The sequence below is a fragment of the Argopecten irradians genome, chromosome 1 (genome assembly GCF_041381155.1).
Source record: "Argopecten irradians isolate NY chromosome 1, Ai_NY, whole genome shotgun sequence".
In the NCBI taxonomy this organism is placed as follows: domain Eukaryota; kingdom Metazoa; phylum Mollusca; class Bivalvia; order Pectinida; family Pectinidae; genus Argopecten; species Argopecten irradians.
Window position 1 is genome coordinate 6,842,017 of NC_091134.1, and position 25,904 is coordinate 6,867,920.

General features: G+C 39.4%; 1 protein-coding gene and 1 pseudogene across 7 annotated transcripts in view; both read left to right on the forward strand.

Annotated features, from left to right (window-relative positions):
• The window catches only part of LOC138316324 (multifunctional protein CAD-like), a 249,472-nt gene that overhangs the window by 29,509 nt on the left and 194,059 nt on the right, over positions 1 to 25,904 (forward strand). For all 7 annotated transcript variants that reach the window (XM_069257995.1, XM_069258013.1, XM_069258003.1 and 4 more), the window contains exons 4-11: positions 4,144 to 4,202; positions 4,557 to 4,640; positions 14,777 to 14,918; positions 15,773 to 15,950; positions 16,415 to 16,606; positions 16,910 to 17,011; positions 18,872 to 19,022; positions 19,446 to 19,577. In XM_069257995.1, coding sequence (XP_069114096.1) covers positions 4,144 to 4,202; positions 4,557 to 4,640; positions 14,777 to 14,918; positions 15,773 to 15,950; positions 16,415 to 16,606; positions 16,910 to 17,011; positions 18,872 to 19,022; positions 19,446 to 19,577 — 1,040 coding nt within the window. The remainder of the gene's footprint in view (positions 1 to 4,143; positions 4,203 to 4,556; positions 4,641 to 14,776; positions 14,919 to 15,772; positions 15,951 to 16,414; positions 16,607 to 16,909; positions 17,012 to 18,871; positions 19,023 to 19,445; positions 19,578 to 25,904) is intronic.
• On the forward strand, positions 19,610 to 25,885 carry LOC138316353 (uncharacterized; annotated as a pseudogene).

Below are 25,904 nucleotides of genomic sequence, written 5' to 3' on the forward strand. Positions count from 1 at the left end.
TACTGTAGCCGTGTTATTTATATACTCTGGTACTGTCGCCAAATCCACAGGTAAATTGGTACTGGATGCTACGCTCCGGCCTCTCATTCAGCTTAAAGAAACTGAATGGCTATAGATAGCTTAACCGATCTATATATCATCAACAATGCGTCTGTATCTGCTTAAAAACAAAACAAATATTCTTCACATTGCATCAACATTCACTTGACTAGTATTTCTTTATTTTAGATATTTTAACAAATCTTCATATTTCTAGTAAAATTGCATATGAAACTCCTTATAGATCTAGTAATGCTCATTATGTAGGGAACCGCCATACCATGTCCAGACTGCAGGCCGTGTGCAAAAAGTCAAAACACATGGGATTTATAAGATGAGTCCTAAACTGTCCTATAATTAGGATTTTCAATAAGTGGTTTGTAATATTATTACAGCAAAACTGACAAGCTACAAGGTTAGTGGCATATTTAACCGTACTGTTATATATAATTAGCCATCAGCTTGGATCTGGTGCCGTACAGGTAGTGAGTTTACTCACAATATGATTATTGCAAGCCAACCTATCTGCTATCCGATTGCTCTTTAAAGTTTGTTAATGATCTCAAACACACTTATAACTTATAACTTATTGTGGCAATTTTAAGTAACTGTATTATAATATTTTCAAATAGTTCTGATATCTATTCATGTGTAATATCTCCAAACATTGACATGTGTGCGGAGTACGGCGGACTGCCAAAGTTTTGACATGTCCTGCAAGATATATTTCATTGTTTCAGTTCATATACCAATAGTAAATTTTTTCATCATTTTCAGCCCTAAGAAAAATTACATGTGCAAAGTACACTGGTGTGTAAGTTACACAAGTTTTTACAGTATTTGTAACAATTACGATTGTGTTTGGTACAGATAATGTAGCCAGAGTGCCAGCGATTTACCTGTAGATTGGCGACAGTACTCGAGTCATATAAATATTAACTAGCTACACTCATTCAACACATCGATACAAGTCAGCGGTAAAGCGGTAGGGGTTTATATACACGCGTCGTTCTCAGTTGGAGTAGCAGGGCTACTATTTTCATCTTTAATATATTTTCATTGCATATTGTATCTTTTAAACCCTTTTACAGTGATTTGTTTGATGTATAACTTAACAACACTGGTGACTAAAACTTATGATTTTTACATGTGAATAATGACGTAATAATGCAAAAACATTGTCAGATTTTCGTTTTCGTCCACGGATAAGCCGCACTGGTGTATAAGCCGCACTCCCGATTTTTCAGGGGAAAAAGTCGCGGCTTATACACCGGAAAATACGGTAACTATTATTAGCTCACCTGGTCCGAAGGACTGAGGTGAGCTTATGGGATACCGCAGCGTCCGGCGTCCCTCGTCCGGCGTCCGTCGTCCGTCAACTATCGACTTCTTCTCCATAACCGCTGGTCGGATTTCAACAAAATTTGACTGGTAGCATGCTTATGGGCTACTAACTGAAAATTGTACAAATGATGGGGCTGACCCCCCGGGGGCCTGAGGGGCGGGGCCAAAAGGGGTCAATTTGGCTATTTCCATATAAATGACTTCTCTGAAACCAAGCATGGGATAGCACCCATAATGCAATGGTAGTATCGTTATAGGGTGGGGATTCAAAATTGTATAAATGATGGGGCTGACCCCCCGGGGGCCTGAGGGGCGGGGTCAAATGGGGTCAATTTGACTATTTCCATCTAAATGACTTCTTCTCTGAAACTAAGCATGAGATAGCACTCATAATGCAATGGTAGTATCGTTATAGGGTGGGGATTCAAAATTGTACAAATGATGGGGCTGACCCCCTGGGGGCCTGAGGGGCGGGGTCAAAAGGGGTCAATTTGGCTATTTCCATATAAACGACTTCTTCTATGAAACTAAGCATGGTATAGCACCCATAATGCAATGGTAGCATCCTTATAGGGTGGGGATTCAAAATTGTACAAATGATAGGGCTGACCCCCCGGGGGCCTGAGGGGTGGGGTCAAAAGGGGTCAATTTGGCTATTTCCATATATAAATGACTTCTTCTCTGCACTAAGCATGGTATAGCACCCATAATGCAATGGTAGCATCCTTATAGGGTGGGGATTCCAAATTGTGAAAATGATAGGGCTGACCCCCGGGGGCCTGAGGGGCGGGGTCAAAAGTGGTCAATTTCCATATAAATGACTTTTTCTCTGCAACTTAACATTGGATTACGCTCATAATGCAATGGTTACATTCTTATAGGGTTTGGATTCAAAATTTTGCAAATGATGGGGCTGACCCCCAGGGGGCCTGAAGGGTGGGATCAAAAGGGGTCAATTTAGCTATTTCTATATAAACGACTTCTTCTCTGCAACTAAGAATGGAAGAGCACTTATAATGCAATGGTAGCATCCTTATAGAGTTGGATTTGAAATTGTACAAATGATAGGGCTGACCCGCGGGGCCTTAGACGGCAATAGATGCGAAGTCAAAAAGGTCAATTAGGCTACTATTTTCATATAAATTACTTTGTCTCTGAACCTATTTATTGGATAGCATATTTGTATGGTATCAATAGCATCATTGTATGGTTGTGATTCAAAATTAAACTTTGGGAGTCAATTTTGCTTATTTTTTTAATTGTCAGAGTCTTGTGATAATTACTAACAAAAAACCAGGTGAGCGATACAGGCCCTCTGCATGGGCCTCTTGTTTAGAGGTAAAGATAGTAAATCCGGTAACGCTGGCTAAAAATAGAAACATGGAATTCCTGTCTCTTTCGAACTTTTGACCTATCAAAATAGGACTTGCCGATCATTGGACAATATCTAAATAGGATACATCATCTAGGTCAGTTAAATTTTGGTTTTATAGACACAACAAATATTAATAAATATATTTACAGTCAAAATTGCCTTAGCGACCTTCTGAATTCAGCGACCTTCTGTCTTAAACAACCTAAATAATTCCTCCCAGCGAAAATTACTATATAATCTATCTGTATTAAACGACCATCTGTCTTATGCGACAAGCGACCATACTTTTAGGATCAAACGACACTCGATGTTCTGTATTTTACGACCCAAATCACACATGCATTTGTCTTCTATTCATATATAAAGCCAAGCCAGTTAACTATCCTGTAGGGCTTCCAACCCAGCCCCATTAAGGCAAGACAAAAGAGCTATCCATATGGCTTGGTTATATACACGAGGTGTTCACTTTGACATAAATTAGCACTTATTCATGCATGAAGTCTCTCTGTCTGCATGAAGTCTGCATGTCCGAGCTGGATATTGCAAGGAAAATGTGCTATTTATTCACGATGTTTGTGATAAAAATCAAGAATAATCACTTCCAAAACCAACTAAAATAATGATGAACAATGATTTACTCACATAAGAACGACATGAATGTAGAAATATGGTACTGAAAATGTATCAGTGTAGCTAAGCATGATGGCAGCCATTTTGGGAGATAGTAACAGAGGAGTCGGAAATAGCTGATTTCCGGATTTTTTTTAAATTATTTTTTTTCACACTATTTTTTTTCCATTTTTTTTATCTATAAAATAAATGAATAAAATGATGAAAGAAAATAAAAAAAAAAAACATTAAAAATTATTTTTATTTTTTTTTCTGCTTTTAAATACATTGTAATTTTGTAGCTAATTATGATATATAAGTGGTAGGCCTAAACAAATATTTGTTTTAGAAATTTTTAATCTTATTCATGAATAAAAACAGAAAGATAAATAAAAAATAAATAGATAATTGAAAAATAAAAGTGCCTAAAATTAAATACATAATTAAAAGATGTATTAGATTATGTGATATATTATATATTTAATAATTTCCTATTATTGTGACTGTTTTTAGTACAACAAAACTGTCAAAACATGTCCCACAATATACATTGATACATGTATTTAATTGTTTCGAAAGGGGTGATTTTTTAGTACAACAAAACTGTCAAAACATGTCCCACAATATACATTGATACATGTATTTAATTGTTTCGAAAGGGGTGATTCAATTAAGAGACCAACTGTCATATGTGACCTATTTTTCAATCTCCTTTGGAAGGTCTCTTAAAACAATTTTGACTGTATTATGATACAATGGCTCTTGTTACAATTTAGGGCTCGACACGAGGGAACTCACTAAGAAAATCCGTGAAAATGGCTCCATGTTGGGAAAGGTAGGTAAACTTGATATACGTAATGCAGTTTGTTGCACCCTCACTCCAGATTGAAATATTTTCGCAGGTTTTAGATTATTCATAAGATTATTTTCAAGTAAGTTTAAATGATTGCACATTCAAGTAAGTTTGAATGATTGCACTAAGCTTAGCATGTTTAAATTAAATGAATTATCACAAAACAACTGTCTGGCATTTTCTCAAAAACTTTCAGGGGAGATTCTAATAAATATCTCCGGAAAAGAATCCAGAAGGAATACAAAGTATGGAAAGAGTTAATCTAGAGCTCTAAATCTTAGTAGCAAACATGTGTGTACATGCATGATTGTAGTTTTTGATATGTATCTGTTTCAGGTTGTACGAAAGGGTACCAATCCAGACTCAGTGCCATTTTATGATCCTAATGACCTCCATCTGGTGGGAGAGGTGTCTTCAAAGGTAGGTAACTCCAGCTAGAATTATAGGACCACCACAGAACTGTTACCATGTCTCTCACCCCAGTTCATAAGTATGTACCCATCATAAAGGTGTGGCTTACAAGTATATATTACAGCCACATTTTGAACCTCAGCCATTGGATGGGAGCTAAAGCAAAAAGTGTTACCAAGTCTGTCCCACTTGTGACACAAGTCTATATAAAATGTATCAATTATGTTAACTGGTGCAAAAAAGATTCTCAACATACTTTTAATACTTTAATAACTTTATGTACTGAAAGGATCTTCATTGAAAGCACTGAAATCAAGATTTTCTAAAAGTGTTTATTAATGTATCATAAACTTTTTTGCATTTAGTCTGGTTTCTGGTAACTTATACCATAAGTTAAATGTACTAAAACATACTTTTGATTTAATGTTTATTTATGGACATTTTATTTATGGACATTTAAATAACCATTATCAGCTAAAAACTACTCTTCAATGATCTTGACTTGACCTTCCTCTATAGAGCCCAGTGGTGAACAACCCTAAAGGTGACGTCACGATCTGTGCCTAAAGTAACCTTGACTTGACCTTCCTCTATATGCCCCCGTGGTGTACAACCCTAAAGGTGATGTCACAATCTGTGCTTTAAATAACCTTGAATTAACCTTCCTTTATAGACCCCCGTGGTGTACAACCCTAAAGGTGACGTCATGATCTGTGCCTTAACTAACCTTGACTTGACCTTCCGCTATAGACCCCCGTGGTGTACAACCCTAAAGGTGATGTCACGATCTGTGCTTTAAATAACCTTGACTTAACCTTCCTTTATAGACCCCCGTGGTGTACAACCCTAAAGGTGACGTCATGATCTGTGCCTTAACTAACCTTGACTTGACCTTCCTTTATAGACCCCAGTGATTTACAACCCTAAAGGTGATGTCATGATCTGTGCCTTAACTAACCTTGACTTGACCTTCCTTTATAGACCCCAGTGATTTACAACCCTAAAGGTGATGTCATGATCTGTGCCTTAACTAACCTTGACTTGACCTTCCCCTATAGGCCCCAGTGATGTACAACCCTAAAGGTGATGTCACAATCTGTGCCTTAACTAACCTTGACTTGACCTTCCTCTATAGGCCCCAGTGATGTACAACCCTAAAGGTGATGTCACAATCTGTGCCTTAACTAACCTTGACTTGAACCTTCCTCTATAGGCCCCAGTGATGTACAACCCTAAAGGTGATGTCACGATCTGTGCCTTAACTAACCTTGACTTGACCTTCCTCTATAGGCCCCAGTGATGTACAACCCTAAAGGTGATGTCACAATCTGTGCCTTAACTAACCTTGACTTAACCTTCCTCTATAGGCCCCAGTGATGTACAACCCTAAAGGTGACGTCATGATCTGTGCCTTAACTAACCTTGACTTAACCTTCCTCTATAGGCCCCAGTGATGTACAACCCTAAAGGTGACGTCACAATCTGTGCCTTAACTAACCTTGACTTGACCTTCCTCTATAGGCCCCAGTGATGTACAATCCTAAAGGTGACGTCACAATCTGTGCCTTAACTAACCTTGACTTGACCTTCATCTATAGGCCCCCGTGGTGTACAACCCTAAAGGTGATGTCACAATCTGTGCCTTAACTAACCTTGACTTGACCTTCCTCTATAGGCCCCAGTGATGTACAACCCTAAAGGTGATGTCACGATCTGTGCCTTAACTAACCTTGACTTGACCTTCCTCTATAGGCCCCAGTGATGTACAACCCTAAAGGTGATGTCACAATCTGTGCCTTAACTAACCTTGACTTAACCTTCCTCTATAGGCCCCAGTGATGTACAATCCTAAAGGTGATGTCACAATCTGTGCCTTAACTAACCTTGACTTAACCTTCCTCTGTAGGCCCCAGTGATGTACAACCCTAAAGGTGATGTCACAATCTGTGCCATAACTAACCTTGACTTGACCTTCCTCTATAGGCCCCAGTGATGTACAACCCTAAAGGTGATGTCACAATCTGTGCCATAACTAACCTTGACTTGACCTTCCTCTATAGGCCCCAGTGATGTACAACCCTAAAGGTGATGTCACAATCTGTGCCATAACTAACCTTGACTTGACCTTCCTCTATAGGCCCCCGTGGTGTACAACCCTAAAGGTGATGTCACAATCTGTGCCTTAACTAACCTTGACTTGACCTTCCTCTATAGGCCCCAGTGATGTACAACCCTAAATGTGACGTCATGATCTGTGACTTAACTAACCTTGACTTAACCTTCCTCTATAGGCCCCAGTGATGTACAATCCTAAAGGTGATGTCACGATCTGTGCCTTAACTAACCTTGACTTGACCTTCCTCTATAGGCCCCAGTGATGTACAACCCTAAAGGTGATGTCACAATCTGTGCCTTAACTAACCTTGACTTGACCTTCCTCTGTAGGCCCCAGTGATGTACAACCCTAAAGGTGACGTCATGATCTGTGCCTTAACTAACCTTGACTTGACTTTCCTCTATAGGCCCCAGTGATGTACAACCCTAAAGGTGATGTCACGATCTGTGCCTTAACTAACCTTGACTTGACCTTCCTCTATAGGCCCCAGTGATGTACAACCCTAAAGGTGACGTCATGATCTGTGCCTTAACTAACCTTGACTTGACCTTCCTCTATAGGCCCCAGTGATGTACAACCCTAAAGGTGACGTCATGATCTGTGCCATAACTAACCTTGACTTGACCTTCCTTTATAGACCCCAGTGATGTACAACCCTAAAGGTGATGTCACAATCCGTGCCATAACTAACCTTGACTTGACCTTCCTCTATAGGCCCCCGTGGTGTACAACCCTAAAGGTGACGTCATGATCTGTGCCTTAACTAACCTTGACTTGACCTTCCTCTATAGGCCCCAGTGATGTACAACCCTAAAGGTGATGTCACAATCTGTGCCTTAACTAACCTTGACTTGACCTTCCTCTATAGGCCCCAGTGATGTACAACCCTAAAGGTGATGTCACAATCTGTGCCATAACTAACCTTGACTTGACCTTCCTCTATAGGCCCCCGTGGTGTACAACCCTAAAGGTGACGTCATGATCTGTGCCTTAACTAACCTTGACTTGACCTTCCTCTATAGGCCCCAGTGATGTACAACCCTAAAGGTGATGTCACAATCTGTGCCTTAACTAACCTTGACTTGACCTTCCTCTATAGGCCCCAGTGATGTACAACCCTAAAGGTGATGTCACAATCTGTGCCTTAACTAACCTTGACTTGACCTTCCTCTATAGGCCCCAGTGATGTACAACCCTAAAGGTGATGTCACAATCTGTGCCTTAACTAACCTTGACTTGACCTTCTTCTATAGGCCCCAGTGATGTACAACCCTAAAGGTGATGTCACAATCTGTGCCTTAACTAACCTTGACTTAACCTTCCTCTGTAGGCCCCAGTGATGTACAACCCTAAAGGTGATGTCACAATCTGTGCCATAACTAACCTTGACTTGACCTTCCTCTATAGGCCCCAGTGATGTACAACCCTAAAGGTGATGTCACAATCTGTGCCATAACTAACCTTGACTTGACCTTCCTCTATAGGCCCCCGTGGTGTACAACCCTAAAGGTGACATCATGATCTGTGCCTTAACTAACCTTGACTTGACCTTCCTCTATAGGCCCCAGTGATGTACAACCCTAAAGGTGATGTCACAATCTGTGCCTTAACTAACCTTGACTTGACCTTCCTCTATAGGCCCCAGTGATGTACAACCCTAAAGGTGATGTCACAATCTGTGCCTTAACTAACCTTGACTTAACCTTCCTCTATAGGCCCCAGTGATGTACAACCCTAAAGGTGATGTCACAATCTGTGCCTTAACTAACCTTGACTTGACCTTCCTCTATAGGCCCCAGTGATGTACAACCCTAAAGGTGATGTCACAATCTGTGCCATAACTAACCTTGACTTGACCTTCCTCTATAGGCCCCAGTGATGTACAACCCTAAAGGTGATGTCACAATCTGTGCCATAACTAACCTTGACTTGACCTTCCTCTATAGGCCCCAGTGATGTACAACCCTAAAGGTGATGTCACAATCTGTGCCTTAACTAACCTTGACTTGACCTTCCTCTATAGGCCCCAGTGATGTACAATCCTAAAGGTGATGTCACGATCTGTGCCTTAACTAACCTTGACTTGACCTTCCTCTATAGGCCCCAGTGATGTACAACCCTAAAGGTGATGTCACAATCTGTGCCTTAACTAACCTTGACTTGATCTTCCTCTATAGGCCCCAGTGATGTACAACCCTAAAGGTGATGTCACAATCTGTGCCTTAACTAACCTTGACTTGACCTTCCTCTATAGGCCCCAGTGATGTACAATCCTAAAGGTGATGTCACGATCTGTGCCTTAACTAACCTTGACTTGACCTTCCTCTATAGGCCCCAGTGATGTACAACCCTAAAGGTGATGTCACAATCTGTGCCTTAACTAACCTTGACTTAACCTTCCTCTATAGGCCCCAGTGATGTACAACCCTAAAGGTGATGTCACAATCTGTGCCTTAACTAACTTTGACTTGACCTTCCTCTATAGACCCCAGTGATGTACAACCCTAAAGGTGATGTCACAATCTGTGCCTTAACTAACCTTGACTTGACCTTCCTCTATAGGCCCCAGTGATGTACAACCCTAAATGTGACGTCATGATCTGTGCCTTAACTAACCTTGACCTGACCTTCCTCTATAGGCCTCCGTGGTGTACAACCCTAAAGGTGATGTCACGATCTGTGACTTAACTAACCTTGACTTGACCTTCCTCTATAGGCCCCAGTGATGTACAACCCTAAAGGTGATGTCACAATCTGTGCCTTAACTAACCTTGACTTAACCTTCCTCTGTAGGCCCCAGTGATGTACAACCCTAAAGGTGATGTCACAATCTGTGCCATAACTAACCTTGACTTGACCTTCCTCTATAGGCCCCAGTGATGTACAACCCTAAAGGTGATGTCACAATCTGTGCCTTAACTAACCTTGACTTAACCTTCATCTGTAGGCCCCAGTGATGTACAACCCTAAAGGTGATGTCACAATCTGTGCCATAACTAACCTTGACTTGACCTTCCTCTATAGGCCCCAGTGATGTACAACCCTAAAGGTGATGTCACAATCTGTGCCTTAACTAACCTTGACCTGACCTTCCTCTATAGGCCTCCGTGATGTACAACCCTAAAGGTGACGTCACGATCTGTGACTTAACTAACCTTGACTTGACCTTCCTCTATAGGCCGCAGTGATGTACAACCCTAAAGGTGACGTCACAATCTGTGCCTTAACTAACCTTGACTTAACCTTCCTCTATAGGCCCCAGTGATGTACAACCCTAAAGGTGATGTCACAATCTGTGCCTTAACTAACCTTGACTTGACCTTCCTCTATAGGCCCCAGTGATGTACAACCCTAAAGGTGACGTCATGATCTGTGCCTTAACTAACCTTGACTTGACCTTCCTCTATAGGCCCCAGTGATGTACAACCCTAAAGGTGACGTCACAATCTGTGCCTTAACTAACCTTGACTTAACCTTCCTCTATAGGCCCCAGTGATGTACAACCCTAAAGGTGATGTCACAATCTGTGCCTTAACTAACCTTGACTTAACCTTCCTCTATAGGCCCCAGTGATGTACAACCCTAAAGGTGATGTCACAATCTGTGCCTTAACTAACCTTGACTTGACCTTCCTCTATAGGCCCCAGTGATGTACAACCCTAAAGGTGATGTCACGATCTGTGCCTTAACTAACCTTGACTTGACCTTCCTCTATAGGCCCCAGTGATGTACAACCCTAAAGGTGACGTCACAATCTGTGCCTTAACTAACCTTGACTTAACCTTCCTCTATAGGCCCCAGTGATGTACAACCCTAAAGGTGATGTCACAATCTGTGCCTTAACTAACCTTGACTTGACCTTCCTCTATAGGCCCCAGTGATGTACAACCCTAAAGGTGACGTCATGATCTGTGCCTTAACTAACCTTGACTTGACCTTCCTCTATAGGCCCCAGTGATGTACAACCCTAAAGGTGACGTCACAATCTGTGCCTTAACTAACCTTGACTTAACCTTCCTCTATAGGCCCCAGTGATGTACAACCCTAAAGGTGATGTCACAATCTGTGCCTTAACTAACCTTGACTTGACCTTCCTCTATAGGCCCCAGTGATGTACAACCCTAAAGGTGACGTCATGATCTGTGCCTTAACTAACCTTGACTTGACCTTCCTCTATAGGCCCCAGTGATGTACAACCCTAAAGGTGACGTCACAATCTGTGCCTTAACTAACCTTGACTTAACCTTCCTCTATAGGCCCCAGTGATGTACAACCCTAAAGGTGATGTCACAATCTGTGCCTTAACTAACCTTGACTTGACCTTCCTCTATAGGCCCCAGTGATGTACAACCCTAAAGGTGACGTCATGATCTGTGCCTTAACTAACCTTGACTTGACCTTCCTCTATAGGCCCCAGTGATGTATAACCCTAAAGGTGACGTCATGATCTGTGCCTTAACTAACCTTGACTTGACCTTCCTCTATAGGCCCCAGTGATGTACAACCCTAAAGGTGACGTCACAATCTGTGCCTTAACTAACCTTGACTTAACCTTCCTCTATAGGCCCCAGTGATGTACAACCCTAAAGGTGATGTCACAATCTGTGCCTTAACTAACCTTGACTTGACCTTCCTCTATAGGCCCCAGTGATGTACAACCCTAAAGGTGATGTCACGATCTGTGCCTTAACTAACCTTGACTTGACCTTCCTCTATAGGCCCCAGTGATGTACAACCCTAAAGGTGACGTCACAATCTGTGCCTTAACTAACCTTGACTTAACCTTCCTCTATAGGCCCCAGTGATGTACAACCCTAAAGGTGATGTCACAATCTGTGCCTTAACTAACCTTGACTTGACCTTCCTCTATAGGCCCCAGTGATGTACAACCCTAAAGGTGACGTCATGATCTGTGCCTTAACTAACCTTGACTTGACCTTCCTCTATAGGCCCCAGTGATGTACAACCCTAAAGGTGACGTCACAATCTGTGCCTTAACTAACCTTGACTTAACCTTCCTCTATAGGCCCCAGTGATGTACAACCCTAAAGGTGATGTCACAATCTGTGCCTTAACTAACCTTGACTTGACCTTCCTCTATAGGCCCCAGTGATGTACAACCCTAAAGGTGATGTCACGATCTGTGCCTTAACTAACCTTGACTTGACCTTCCTCTATAGGCCCCAGTGATGTATATAACCCTAAAGGTGATGTCACGATCTGTGCCTTAACTAACCTTGACTTAACCTTCCTCTATAGGCCCCAGTGATGTACAACCCTAAAGGTGACGTCATGATCTGTGCCTTAACTAACCTTGACTTAACCTTCCTCTATAGGCCCCAGTGATGTACAACCCTAAAGGTGATGTCACAATCTGTGCCTTAACTAACCTTGACTTGACCTTCCTCTATAGGCCCCAGTGATGTACAACCCTAAAGGTGATGTCACAATCTGTGCCTTAACTAACCTTGACTTGACCTTCCTCTATAGGCCCCAGTGATGTACAACCCTAAAGGTGATGTCACAATCTGTGCCTTAACTAACCTTGACTTGACCTTCCTCTATAGGCCCCAGTGATGTACAACCCTAAATGTGACGTCATGATCTGTACCTTAACTAACCTTGACCTGACCTTCCTCTATAGGCCTCCATGATGTACAACCCTAAAGGTGATGTCACGATCTGTGACTTAACTAACCTTGACTTGACCTTCCTCTATAGGCCCCAGTGATGTACAATCCTAAAGGTGATGTCACAATCTGTGCCTTAACTAACCTTGACTTGACCTTCCTCTATAGGCCCCAGTGATGTACAATCCTAAAGGTGATGTCACGATCTGTGCCTTAACTAACCTTGACTTGACCTTCCTCTATAGGCCCCAGTGATGTACAACCCTAAAGGTGATGTCACAATCTGTGCCTTAACTAACCTTGACTTAACCTTCCTCTATAGGCCCCAGTGATGTACAACCCTAAAGGTGATGTCACAATCTGTGCCTTAACTAACTTTGACTTGACCTTCCTCTATAGACCCCAGTGATGTACAACCCTAAAGGTGATGTCACAATCTGTGCCTTAACTATCCTTGACTTGACCTTCCTCTATAGGCCCCAGTGATGTACAACCCTAAATGTGACGTCATGATTTGTGCCTTAACTAACCTTGACCTGACCTTCCTCTATAGGCCTCCGTGGTGTACAACCCTAAAGGTGATGTCACGATCTGTGACTTAACTAACCTTGACTTGACCTTCCTCTATAGGCCCCAGTGATGTACAACCCTAAAGGTGATGTCACAATCTGTGCCTTAACTAACCTTGACTTAACCTTCCTCTGTAGGCCCCAGTGATGTACAACCCTAAAGGTGATGTCACAATCTGTGCCATAACTAACCTTGACTTGACCTTCCTCTATAGGCCCCAGTGATGTACAACCCTAAAGGTGATGTCACAATCTGTGCCTTAACTAACCTTGACTTAACCTTCATCTATAGGCCCCAGTGATGTACAACCCTAAAGGTGATGTCACAATCTGTGCCATAACTAACCTTGACTTGACCTTCCTCTATAGGCCCCAGTGATGTACAACCCTAAAGGTGATGTCACAATCTGTGCCTTAACTAACCTTGACTTAACCTTCCTCTATAGGCCCCAGTGATGTACAACCCTAAAGGTGACGTCACGATCTGTGACTTAACTAACCTTGACTTGACCTTCCTCTATAGGCCGCAGTGATATACAACCCTAAAGGTGACGTCATGATCTGTGCCTTAACTAACCTTGACTTGACCTTCCTCTATAGGCCCCAGTGATGTACAACCCTAAAGGTGACGTCACAATCTGTGCCTTAACTAACCTTGACTTAACCTTCCTCTATAGGCCCCAGTGATGTACAACCCTAAAGGTGATGTCACAATCTGTGCCTTAACTAACCTTGACTTGACCTTCCTCTATAGGCCCCAGTGATGTACAACCCTAAAGGTGATGTCACGATCTGTGCCTTAACTAACCTTGACTTGACCTTCCTCTATAGGCCCCAGTGATGTATAACCCTAAAGGTGATGTCACGATCTGTGCCTTAACTAACCTTGACTTAACCTTCCTCTATAGGCCCCAGTGATGTACAACCCTAAAGGTGACGTCATGATCTGTGCCTTAACTAACCTTGACTTAACCTTCCTCTATAGGCCCCAGTGATGTACAACCCTAAAGGTGATGTCACGATCTGTGCCTTAACTAACCTTGACTTGACCTTCCTCTATAGGCCCCAGTGATGTACAACCCTAAAGGTGATGTCACAATCTGTGCCATAACTAACCTTGACTTGACCTTCCTCTATAGGCCCCAGTGATGTACAACCCTAAAGGTGATGTCACAATCTGTGCCTTAACTAACCTTGACTTGACCTTCCTCTATAGGCCCCAGTGATGTACAACCCTAAATGTGACGTCATGATCTGTACCTTAACTAACCTTGACCTGACCTTCCTCTATAGGCCTCCGTGGTGTACAACCCTAAAGGTGATGTCACGATCTGTGACTTAACTAACCTTGACTTGACCTTCCTCTATAGGCCCCAGTGATGTACAATCCTAAAGGTGATGTCACGATCTGTGCCTTAACTAACCTTGACTTGACCTTCCTCTATAGGCCCCAGTGATGTACAATCCTAAAGGTGATGTCACGATCTGTGCCTTAACTAACCTTGACTTGACCTTCCTCTATAGGCCCCAGTGATGTACAACCCTAAAGGTGACGTCATGATCTGTGCCTTAACTAACCTTGACTTGACCTTCCTCTATAGGCCCCAGTGATGTACAACCCTAAAGGTGATGTCACAATCTGTGACTTAACTAACCTTGACTTGACCTTCCTCTATAGGCCCCAGTGATGTACAACCCTAAAGGTGATGTCACGATCTGTGCTTAACTAACCTTGACTTGACCTTCCTCTATAGACCCCCGTGGTGTACAACCCTAAAGGTGATGTCACGATCTGTGCTTAACTAACCTTGACTTGACCTTCCTCTATAGACCCCAGTGATGTACAATCCTAAAGGTGATGTCACAATCTGTGCCATTGACTGTGGTATAAAGAACAACCAGATACGCTGTCTTTGTGAGAGAGGAGCAAAGGTAAAGGTTGTACCATGGGACTATCCAATCGACAGCAAAGGTAAGAGCGCAGGTGTCTTAAAAAGTCTTTGATTGAAAATTATATTTTGGCAAGGTTTTGGCCCAAAGTTGACCTGTTGTAGTAGTTGGTGTGACCTCATTGTAGTAACTGATGTGCCTTGTTATAGCAAGTGGCTTCCTTCAAAATGAAACAACAGTTAGGAGGCTAGAGTAAAAACATCATGTTAACATCAACTGGTCCATTTTTCGCTTATTATGATCACTGGAGCAAATAGATATATATTAATTTGAACTCTTAATTGAATAAAGGCCTTTGAAGTTTACTACCAAGTTTATCGAACATAGAGGCTGTGTATAATGTTGCTTAACAAAGATTTCATGATGTCAAGTGTGTGATTACCAGTTGTACAGCATTTGTTATATTTATTATTTTGTTATCTATTTAGCATAGCTATAGTCATTTTCACTTGAAGGTCACAATTTTAGCTAGAATTTGAATGTAAATTTCACCAAGTCATTATTTTTCAATGAACTTTGAGTTAAAGCAGGTTGCATGTCTTGTATCAATTATTAAAAGTTTGCTAATCAAATTATCACAAAATCGATGGTCCTTGAAAAAGTTAAAATTAACATCATCCCAAGAATAATGTATAGGTTACATGTATGCAATTTCCATCTCTGTTGTAGAACTTTGCTAAAAACTTGATAGATATAAGAATATTTACTGATTAGCATAACTGAAAAAGAGTTGATATTGCTATTTGGGATAAGATAATTTTGTTGTTACAGAGTATGACTGGGATAATATAATTTTGTTGTTACAGAGTATGACTGGGATAATATAATTTGGTTGTTACAGAGTATGACTGGGATAATATAATTTTGTTGTTACAGAGTATGACGGCCTTTTTATCAGTAACGGTCCTGGTGACCCCCAGCTGTGTGATAAGACTATATCAAACCTGCGACGGGTGCTGTCCGAGGATGAAAACACCAGTAAACCGGTGTTTGGGATCTGTCTCGGACATCAGCTCATGTCAGTGGCCATCGGGGCTAAAACATTCAAAATGAAGTAAGACCAAACAACATATAGTTTGTATGTACATTAGTGTGATGTTTTTAGCTTATATATCACATTAACTTTAGATTGTCTCAGGCATGAAATATAACAACGCACTAGTGTAGAATTCTATGCGAACAAGATAATGATTATGTTGGGACCAAAGTCATATCTAGATTTAAAATAAACAACAGTCAATTTGGTTACTATGATATTATGTCAACTAGGCAGACCCAGAAATATTTGGACTGTATAGTGTCCCATCATCTAATTACCAAAAGTTGTCCACCTCTGGGTCGTGAGTTCAAAACCTATGGTACTGACTGCAGGGTTTATCTCTAGGTACTCTGGCTTTCACTTCCTAAGTCTTGGTTGTCCTATAGTGATTGTGGCTGTAGGACAAATCAAACTAGAATATACATATATGTATATCAATAATATCAATAAATACTGATGTAAGAAAAAATGTTTTGCAGGTATGGAAACAGGGGTCACAACCAGCCTTGTAAGTATGACAATGAGAGGACAACTCGGTGCTTCATTACAACCCAGAATCATGGGTTTGCTGTAGATGTATCAACACTAGCTTCTGGCTGGTCCACTCTCTTCACCAACGCTAATGATAAAACCAACGAGGGCATTGTTCACAACACTAAGCCGTTCTTCAGGTAAGTATCCATAAACAAATTCACTCGTTCATATTTTGAAAGCAAAACTCCTGTTTTACCTGATGTGTGACTTGGTATAATGTGACTAAACAGTATGGTTCTAACATTTATATTGTAGTGTTCTTCAACATGACTACTACATACATTGTACTTTATAGGACTTTTGGTTATTTTGGTACAGGGATGATTTTATAAACATGGAGCCAGTATTTGAAGTAATTTGAGCTGTACATTCTGTTAAAAACTTTGATGACATTTGTGTTATGATGTGGAAAACATGATGGAATTTAAAATTTTTTCCAGCACACAGTTCCATCCAGAGCACATGGGAGGGCCAAGGGATCTTGACATCCTATTCTCTGTTTTCCTTGATCAAGTGCGCAACCACTCACAAAAATCTTCAGGGTAAGATATCTTTAATTGGCTCCAAAAAGGGATCATTTTAATGAATAGAAGTATCTCGGGCCAAATGAAAGAGTTTCGTTGATCAGTCAGCAGGCTTGACGAGTGATGACAAGACGATTTATGGAGTGGTAGACATTAATAGAATTAATATGTATCTGTAGAGTGTAAAGGGCTATCTGCACCCAAGAGAAAGATAACATTAAACTTCGTGTCAATTGCTGGCCAATTCCAACTGGAAGGTAGATCTATTCATTTCTGTGAAACCCTCTCTTGTTTGATTATTTTTCTCCTTCATTACAAATGATAGAATAATGATAAAGGAAAACTTCATTAACAACAATCAGCTGGGATAACATTGACCTGATATTATTGTTGGCATTACCAGTTATATAAACCTTCCTTAAGGACCAATAAGCTGCATTTACATTATACCGATTTTCCTTTAATGGTTGTTTATTGAAAAATGAAAAAAAAAAATGAAAAAATGAATGTGAACACAACAAAACTTGCAAATATTGAAGATTTGTGAAAGAGCTTTTATAACTTGGAATAGTGCATGCATGTGTATCAATATAGTACATGTACTGGTATTATATCTATAATAAGACTTTGAGGAATTTCCTTCGTCTTCTATATATCTATGACTGTGCACTATTTATAGATATGGCCTTTTGTATTCATCGTGTTTTGTAAACACATACTAATTGATATCTAAAGATCAATCTGCACTTTTAGGAAAGATTACTAAAGACATGATTCATAAGTCTATTGTATATCTCTTTAGGTTTCATTAACATTCAATGTCAATGTTCTTCATTTTTTATGTGGATTTCTCTGAGTCCTTTGCACGTTTAAATGACATCTGAACCTTGAATACAATAGAGTAAAACATTATATCAATAACAGTATACTGAAGCATTGTTTAAAGTTATATGTGCCGTATTTTTCATACTCATGAATCAAGATGAGCTTTTGATGTTATTTATTACCAAAAGTTACCAACATTTTGAGAATTACAGTATTTTCAATGCTTACGTTTTAATTTTACGAGTACATATAAGAGCTGAAAATGGTTTTTGGCAGTACTGCCAAAAATCATTATACGTACATCTACAGTGAAGTGAAATGAGTACATACGGTCGCACTATAAAGCCAAATCGTGGTCTACAATTTCATTTAGCATTTCTATAATGTTATTAGTCATTGTAAAGTGATTTGTGCATGTATGTTTCCATATAAACATACATAGGCCATAAAAACCAACAATTTTACAGTACTTAAATTCTGTGTTGCAACTAACGTTTGTCAGACATCTGGAACCATTTGAATGATTTTCACAGCTTAATTCATCATACCTTACGGTTTTCAATAGATTAATGAAGAAAAAATAACATGTCAAAATTTTCGTCCATGTTTGACAATATATTTTTTTTACTGTATTTGGCCTATTTCCAAATATTACCTATGTTAGAGATTACATCAATGTATATTACACAATGTGTGGATTAATAACATATTTGATCATTGAATCATATATAACCTTTGACCCAAAGGCAGCACATTCTGTTAAATTTTCATGTAAAAAAGGCCTGTGTTTAAAATCAGATCCAATAATATTAATATCAGTAATCTTGCCATATTTCACCTGTGTATGCTGTCAATATCAGAGTGCCTAGCTCTGACTTTGTAGACTATTACAGACTTAGGTGAAGGAATATCTACGATATGTTTCTGTTGAAATGACTTTCTTTCCCCATCATGACTTTTACAGCCATACATACAAATAACCACTTCTATCATTGACCAATACATTATCGCAGGAAGGGCCATTCACATATTGCACACTTGTTTCCTGTGTAGGCTGTCAGTGTCTGAGCGACTGTACATGACTCTACAGACTCCTGTCCATGTACCCCCACCCCTAACCATGCGTCCTAAGAAGGTGCTCATTCTAGGGTCTGGAGGACTCTCTATAGGTCAAGCAGGAGAATTTGACTACTCGGGCTCACAGGTAAAGTTGATGGACTTTTTAATTCCAGACAGCACACTAATTGCTGAAATAGTTTACTTAGATTTAAGTTGTGCCTATGGTTCGGTATGTACTTAACAACCATTTTATTGCTTTTCATAATTTAGTCATGAGACAAAAACAGCGATGAAAGGGTCAATTAAAGCTCAGTATATTCAAAGGTCAAGATCATATGGTCAATGATTAAAATGATATGTTCTCTAATTCAATCCGTTATCTGCACTGTCAAGGTCAATATCATTGGGTCAAAAGTGAAGGTCAGATGCCATTAATCATCACTGATCAAGAGTGAGATAATTGTAAGGTCTTATAGACAGTACTTTGATATGAAATAAAGGTCAAATGTGTCAGGGGGTCAAAGTGAAGGTCGAAGGTTATGTGTATCTAAATATCTATACTTTTCAGGCATTGAAAGCACTGAGAGAAGAAAGGATCCAGACTGTACTGATCAACCCAAACATTGCCACGGTGCAGACATCTAAAGGAATGGCGGACAAGACATACTTCCTCCCCATAACCCCCCACTACGTAACACAGGTACGGGAGTTTGTTTTAGTGAAAGGGGTTATACTAAGAATACTTTGTTCTGGTGAAATGGATTTAAGGTCTTTCATGGGTAACGAAATCGTAACCAATCGGGTATTTCCGTTGCGCTTCGGATTTAGGAGAATCCCCGTTTGAGTTATCGTTCTTTGTGGAAATCAATTAGTAAATCAAAATGGTGTACCAGCGTGACTGCCGAGGCCGCTTTGCGTCTTTGGCCAAACCAAAACGGAACAGGAAGAAGGGGAATGATATAATTATCGAACATAACTATGTAAGTGGGCACGTTTGTGTTGGGGACGCGTGTAATTCTAAAACATGTCCTTTGTTCGTTGAAAAAGTACATAAAACCAACGTAAGTAGTACCAGTTGGCGCGAGGGTCGTCGAGTTATAGAGTTCCCCATCCTTATTGAAAACCTACAATCATGCAAACACTGCAGACTAGGTCCGATACCACTGACTTCGCAGAATGTTTTAGGGGAAATGAAAAAAGGACTAGGTGGTTATCTGTATGTGAAATGTCAGAACGCTGATTGTGGTGAGGTGAACAACATCCCTTACGGAAAAACTTATCATCAGAATGAGAAAAGAACTGGAATGCCTTGCTTCACCATCAATACTAAACTGGGCACAGGTATGTGTTTATGTGAATACTGATGTAATCGGTAATTTAATCGTTTCATTAGCATAATGAACTGATGAATTGGTCAAGTGTGTCGAGCTTAGATCAGAATATAATTAAGATTAGTGTATCCATATTATTTGATTTATTTATATAAAAGATTCAAACATCACTCCATTATCATTTATGTAAAGCACTTTGTTGTCTTATTGTTTAGTTTCCATATTGTCATTACTATATATAGGCCTACAATGATATAAATTGTATCTTATTACAGCAATGATAGACAGCATTGGTGGCCAAGGGAGAGTCAACAATTTCCTGTCCACTCTTAATATACCTACTATAAATGACAAGACTCTGAAGGAAATAGAAAGAAGGGCTGGTGATGTTATAGAGACTGTGTCTAAGGAAATCACAAGAAAGGCTGCTTCTGATGCCTATAAAATGGAGATGGCGTAAGTATTACCATTATAATGTCATTTGGCAGCATGTTATACCTGTTTTTACTATATCCTTGGGTTCAAAGTCATGAAAGTTAATTCCAACCAATTCCACCAATAAAAAAAGAGAAAAAATCATCATAAACAAAGGTAATTAAATAAATCATAAAAAATGCTATTAGCGGCGAGTGGCATTGAATCAATATCCCTTCATATTTTATATTTTCAGTGATATATCTGCTAAAGAGTCCGACAACGCAACAAAACTTATGGGTGATCTTTATGACGATGACCTCGGAGTTGCCATTTTGCCAGATATAGCAACACCTACAAAGTAAATAGAGCTACTAAGAGCACAATATATTTTGATGGTTTAATTAATCAATGATTTATTTTGGGGCACTGCAATTTTAAAATGTCTGTCAGTTTATGCCCGAAAAGAAAGTGCCATTAGAGAGGAGAAACTCCAAATCCTGTTGCTTGGTTAAAAGTTATGATATGACAAAGGAAATTTAGACATTCAAGTGATCAAGATACATTTATGATGACATTTATGATGACCTTCATACAGGAAATTTAGCTTTTTTGATCATGTTCACTGTGGGCTATAAATGTTAACAAAACAAACTTTTTAATTGCAGAGAGCTACCGTTGAAGAAGCAGGAACAGGAGTCTGATGGAGAATCTGAGGTACTTCGGCCAGTAAATGAAGGCATTCTGTCTGTTGAGATCTCTTCTACAGAAATAGGAACCCCACCATGTGCACACGGCTTGCCTCTAGATGACCAGTCTATGTAAGTTGTAATGTTAATATTATTACTTTTGTTGTAAGGGTCCATGGTACTGAAATAGTCTTATGGTGATAAACTGATAGTGTTTTTCCATACAAATGAGTAGAGACATTGAATCTGGTTCATGCATATGTCTTGTAGTCACAAAAACTTCAGCATTGGTCATGTCTTTGTAATATTAATATTTTGATACATGATTCACAATTGGTCTATGTAATTTTGGTGATAATACTTTTCAAATGATGTTATGCCATTTACAATCTATAACAATATTAATAAACTTTATTTATTTTACATGGATTGAGAAACAAGTTATACAATTTATGTAAATCACTCTCAATGGCCCAGATGTAAGCGCGCGAGGGGTCTTAGTGCAGGAGGAAACAGGAGTGCCCGGAGAAAATCCATGTGATCGAGTCTAGGTGAAAGTCGAGCAGCTTAATCACTACACCACCCGATCACTCTAATCTATGCCAATATTTAGTGAAAAATCTTTTTATTTCAGCCATGATTGTACTGCTACTTCATCTGACCCATTGCCAGTTCCCACACAGACTGACCCATTGCCTGTTGCCACACCAACTAATCAGTCATTAAATCATGTTGCTCGTATCCATCAAAAGCGTAAATCAAACATTAGCAGTCAGAGAGATACCAGCAGAAAAAGAGTGAAGTTGGATTCAAAGTTTGAATGCAAAACAAGGAAAGGCATGTCATGTGCGGTGGATACAGCATGGCACAAACGGGGATTTGACAGCCTTACTGGTAATTATATTTTAGTACAGTGTGACTACATTATCAACAGTAAATACTTACTATATAGAAAATAGTTCTGTGTAACTGAATACAGATACAAAAATACTGGTATTCATAAAAATCTCCTAAAAGATATGATTGTATCAAGAATATTTTATTTTTGAAAATTACAGTGAAACCTGTCAAATTTGACACTATGGGGGAGTGACCCTTTAGATCAGATAAGACAGGGTGTAGGAATAGTCAGTTATTGTTGTTACCCGGTAACTACACTTGGTATAAGGGTATACACCACAGTGTTGGATTTGACAGATTTTACTGTTAGTATAGTTTACAACAACTTAGCTCTGAATAAGACCATGTCATTCTACTTTTCAGCACACACTTTTTTCATGAGTAAAACAAAATATGGGAAAAAAGTGGTGAAGACAGTGGTTAGTCACAGGACATGTGGGGTATGTAATTGATGGAGACGAAAAAGACCAGGGATGCCAGTCAGGAAACACAGATGTGTAAACAATCATAGAGGAAGTGCTAGGAGTATGGAGTGTGTAAGCCGAGTTCAAGGTGTTAAGGAACTTATTCAAGAAGGAACCCCGGTTGATGTCCTTGAAGGTGATGTAGACAACACACTAATGTCTCGTCTTCGTACAGACTTAAATATTAATGTTAAGAAACGTTACGACAAAAATCACATTGTTAAGAACATTTGAAAAAGTTTGTATGCAATGCAGAAACAGGCGAAAAAGCTTAGCAAAAGTGTGATTGTTCACATACAAAAATGTTTGAAAATACGCATTTGCTAAAAATCAAGGCAACAAAGAGGAGTTGAAAGAGAACCTTCAGGCGCTAATTCCACACCAGTTTGGAGACCATACATTGTGCAAGGCACGGTTTTTTGGATACAAGAGGCAGCCCACTGAAAAATACCAGTACCGCAGTCTGCCATATAAAAACCCTTTGAAAGATCCTCAGTTACAACAAGATTTAGAGAAACTTTTTGAACCAGTTATTTCAAATGCTGAGCAGTATGCAGATTTAGGTTCCTCACAGCAGTGTGAACATGCTAATAGGGAGGTTACTCTTAGGGCTCCCAAATCATTACATTATGGAGATTCTGAGTCACTTGACTATCGAGTCCATGCCACAGCAGCATTTATTAATGAAGGGCGCAGCTACATTTCTCAGGTCATTTGATAATCCTTTCTAACTAATTAATGTGAGCACCATTTCTTGATAACATTAATCTATGAAAAAATGATGCCTTCATGGGTCGATGCTTTATCTCTGGAAACTTAGGCTTGTGAAACAAAATAAATCTAACCAAGTCAACAAATAGTGCTCAAATAATGTTAATAATATTAAATTGTTCTTGGCATTGCAATGCAGGGTTTGCGTTGATTGTTTAATTGTTTCAAAAATGGTAAAGGTCCTCATAATAATTGTAATGATGTTGTAATGAAGGACAAGGTGATGATACAAAAGCAAACCTTGTTGCAGTCATATATGTTTTATGTCATAATACTGTTCAATTCAGCATAGGAATGTTTTCTTCTATTTTCTGTTTTTTCGGTTTTGTATTTTGCTTTTTTTGTTTCCACTAATTTTTTTTTTTTTTTTTTTTTTTGACTGTTTCAGTTTAAGAATTTGTTCTTTTCCAGTTCAAACTACATCTAATGATTGGTTATTCAGTGATTATGTCAGTTGACCTATGAATTAAAGATACATATTTATATGATAAATACCTGTAAATTAAGTTTTTAAGAATAACTTTCTTTTAGAGATCAAATGACAATTTATTGCAAAGATTCTTTTATTGAAAGTATGACCTTTGCTTCTATAAAATCACAGGTATTGGCAAATATATCAATTTCTGTTTTGTTGTCAAAATGACTTTTATAAGTAATTGTATTATAAAGAAAGTGTTTGTATGATTTTATATATTTTTCTCAATTATATTATCTTATCTTATTATGGTAATTATACTTGTTGTTGATCTCTGACTAATGATATGCATTTCAGGCCAATGAAAAAGCTGGTATATCTCCTGGACACCACACCATGAGATATGCTGAAAGGACATTGAGGCAGAGAAGGCAATTGCAGGCGAGAACACAACTTCCTTCAACCAAACGTCAACGACTAGTTTTGAAGCAGGAGAGGGCCATCACTCAAGGTGCACAGGAAACTCTTGAGGGGGATTCTTATAAGTCAGGTAAGAGATCTGTGAAAAAACTCAAATTTGATTATGTACATGTATTTATTTTGACAGGTCTAGTTCAAAATACACTCATGGAAATAATGGTAAGGTCTATCTGATTCACGTCTTACCAGTAGCTGTCTCAACACATTGATACCCTGAGGAACTGTTTATGCTTGTAAATCATATATTGTATTTTCAATTTTCTAGGTATTGGACTCAACACAGAACCAGATATTGAAGCATTACCAGACGCAGTAGCACCTGGGAATTTTTCACCAGTAGAATTGCCATCCCCTGACAGTGCAGCATTGGTTACATTTGATTTGGAGACAACAGATCTAAGTGATTATATGAAGTTTATTAAATATCAGAAGGAATACAAATTTCATTTTCACCCACCATGAAATGGGGTATGTTTGAAGTTGTTCTTATGGATACATTTTTTCTTGCATAAAGCCAATTCCCCAAGCACTTGTCCATTGGTGAAACAATAGAATATAAAATTGCTTTAGTATTTAATAAATTTGTTATCTGAAATCAATTGATAAAGTTGATTTATATTATTTTGAGAATAACTTGTTATAAAGTTTTGTGTAGTGTATAAATAAATTCCTGTTTTTCCCAGTTCAATGAAGACGGATGCCACATATCACACAGATAGCAGCTGTGGAGCTCAATAGCGGTAAAACCTTCAACAGTTACTTGTGGCCGAAAGCACCCCAAACAAGTGCTGCAAAAGCAATTACAAGAATCATAGCAAACAAGGATGGAAGCATGTCTGTAGATGGCAGGATGGTGAAGCCCGACAGCATACAGACAGCTGCATCAAGATTCATGAACTGGATGGGGAAGTTCCATAATGTTTTTCTAGTAGCCCATAACGGTCGGAGATTCGACTTTCCTGTCCTGTTGACCACATTCAGAAATATACATAAAGAACAGGAACTGTGTGATATTGTCACAGGCTGTCTGGACAGTATCCATCTTTTCAAAAAGACATATCCAGGGCAGAAGTCATACAAACAGGAAGACCTTTTCCACTCTGTGTTACAGGGGACATATGAGGCACACAATGCTATTGCAGAGTGCAGGCTTTAGAAAAACTTGTAAGCAGCACAAACCTTTCCAAAAGTGACATACTTCCTTTTAGCTTTTCACCCAAGGCTGTTCTGTGCCAACTGAACTATAATAATGAAAAGGCTAAAAACTACAGCTCCTTGGCATCACTTGTTGACCAGAAAATTCTATCAAAATGCATGACTGAAAAAATCGCGGGATCAGGGTTGACCCTATACCATCTTCAGGCAATAATGAAACGTGATGGTGAGGATGGACTAAGGAACACTTTCCTGTTAAAGAACAGCCAAGGACAGAACAGGGTGAAATGTTCAAAGAAAGCCCTTGATAAGGCAATCGCCAATCTAGTGGACGCCTTGAGTGTTGGATGATTGAACGACTATAAATTAAATGTATATTGTTCACTGGCGCTATCCTCCTGTTTTTTT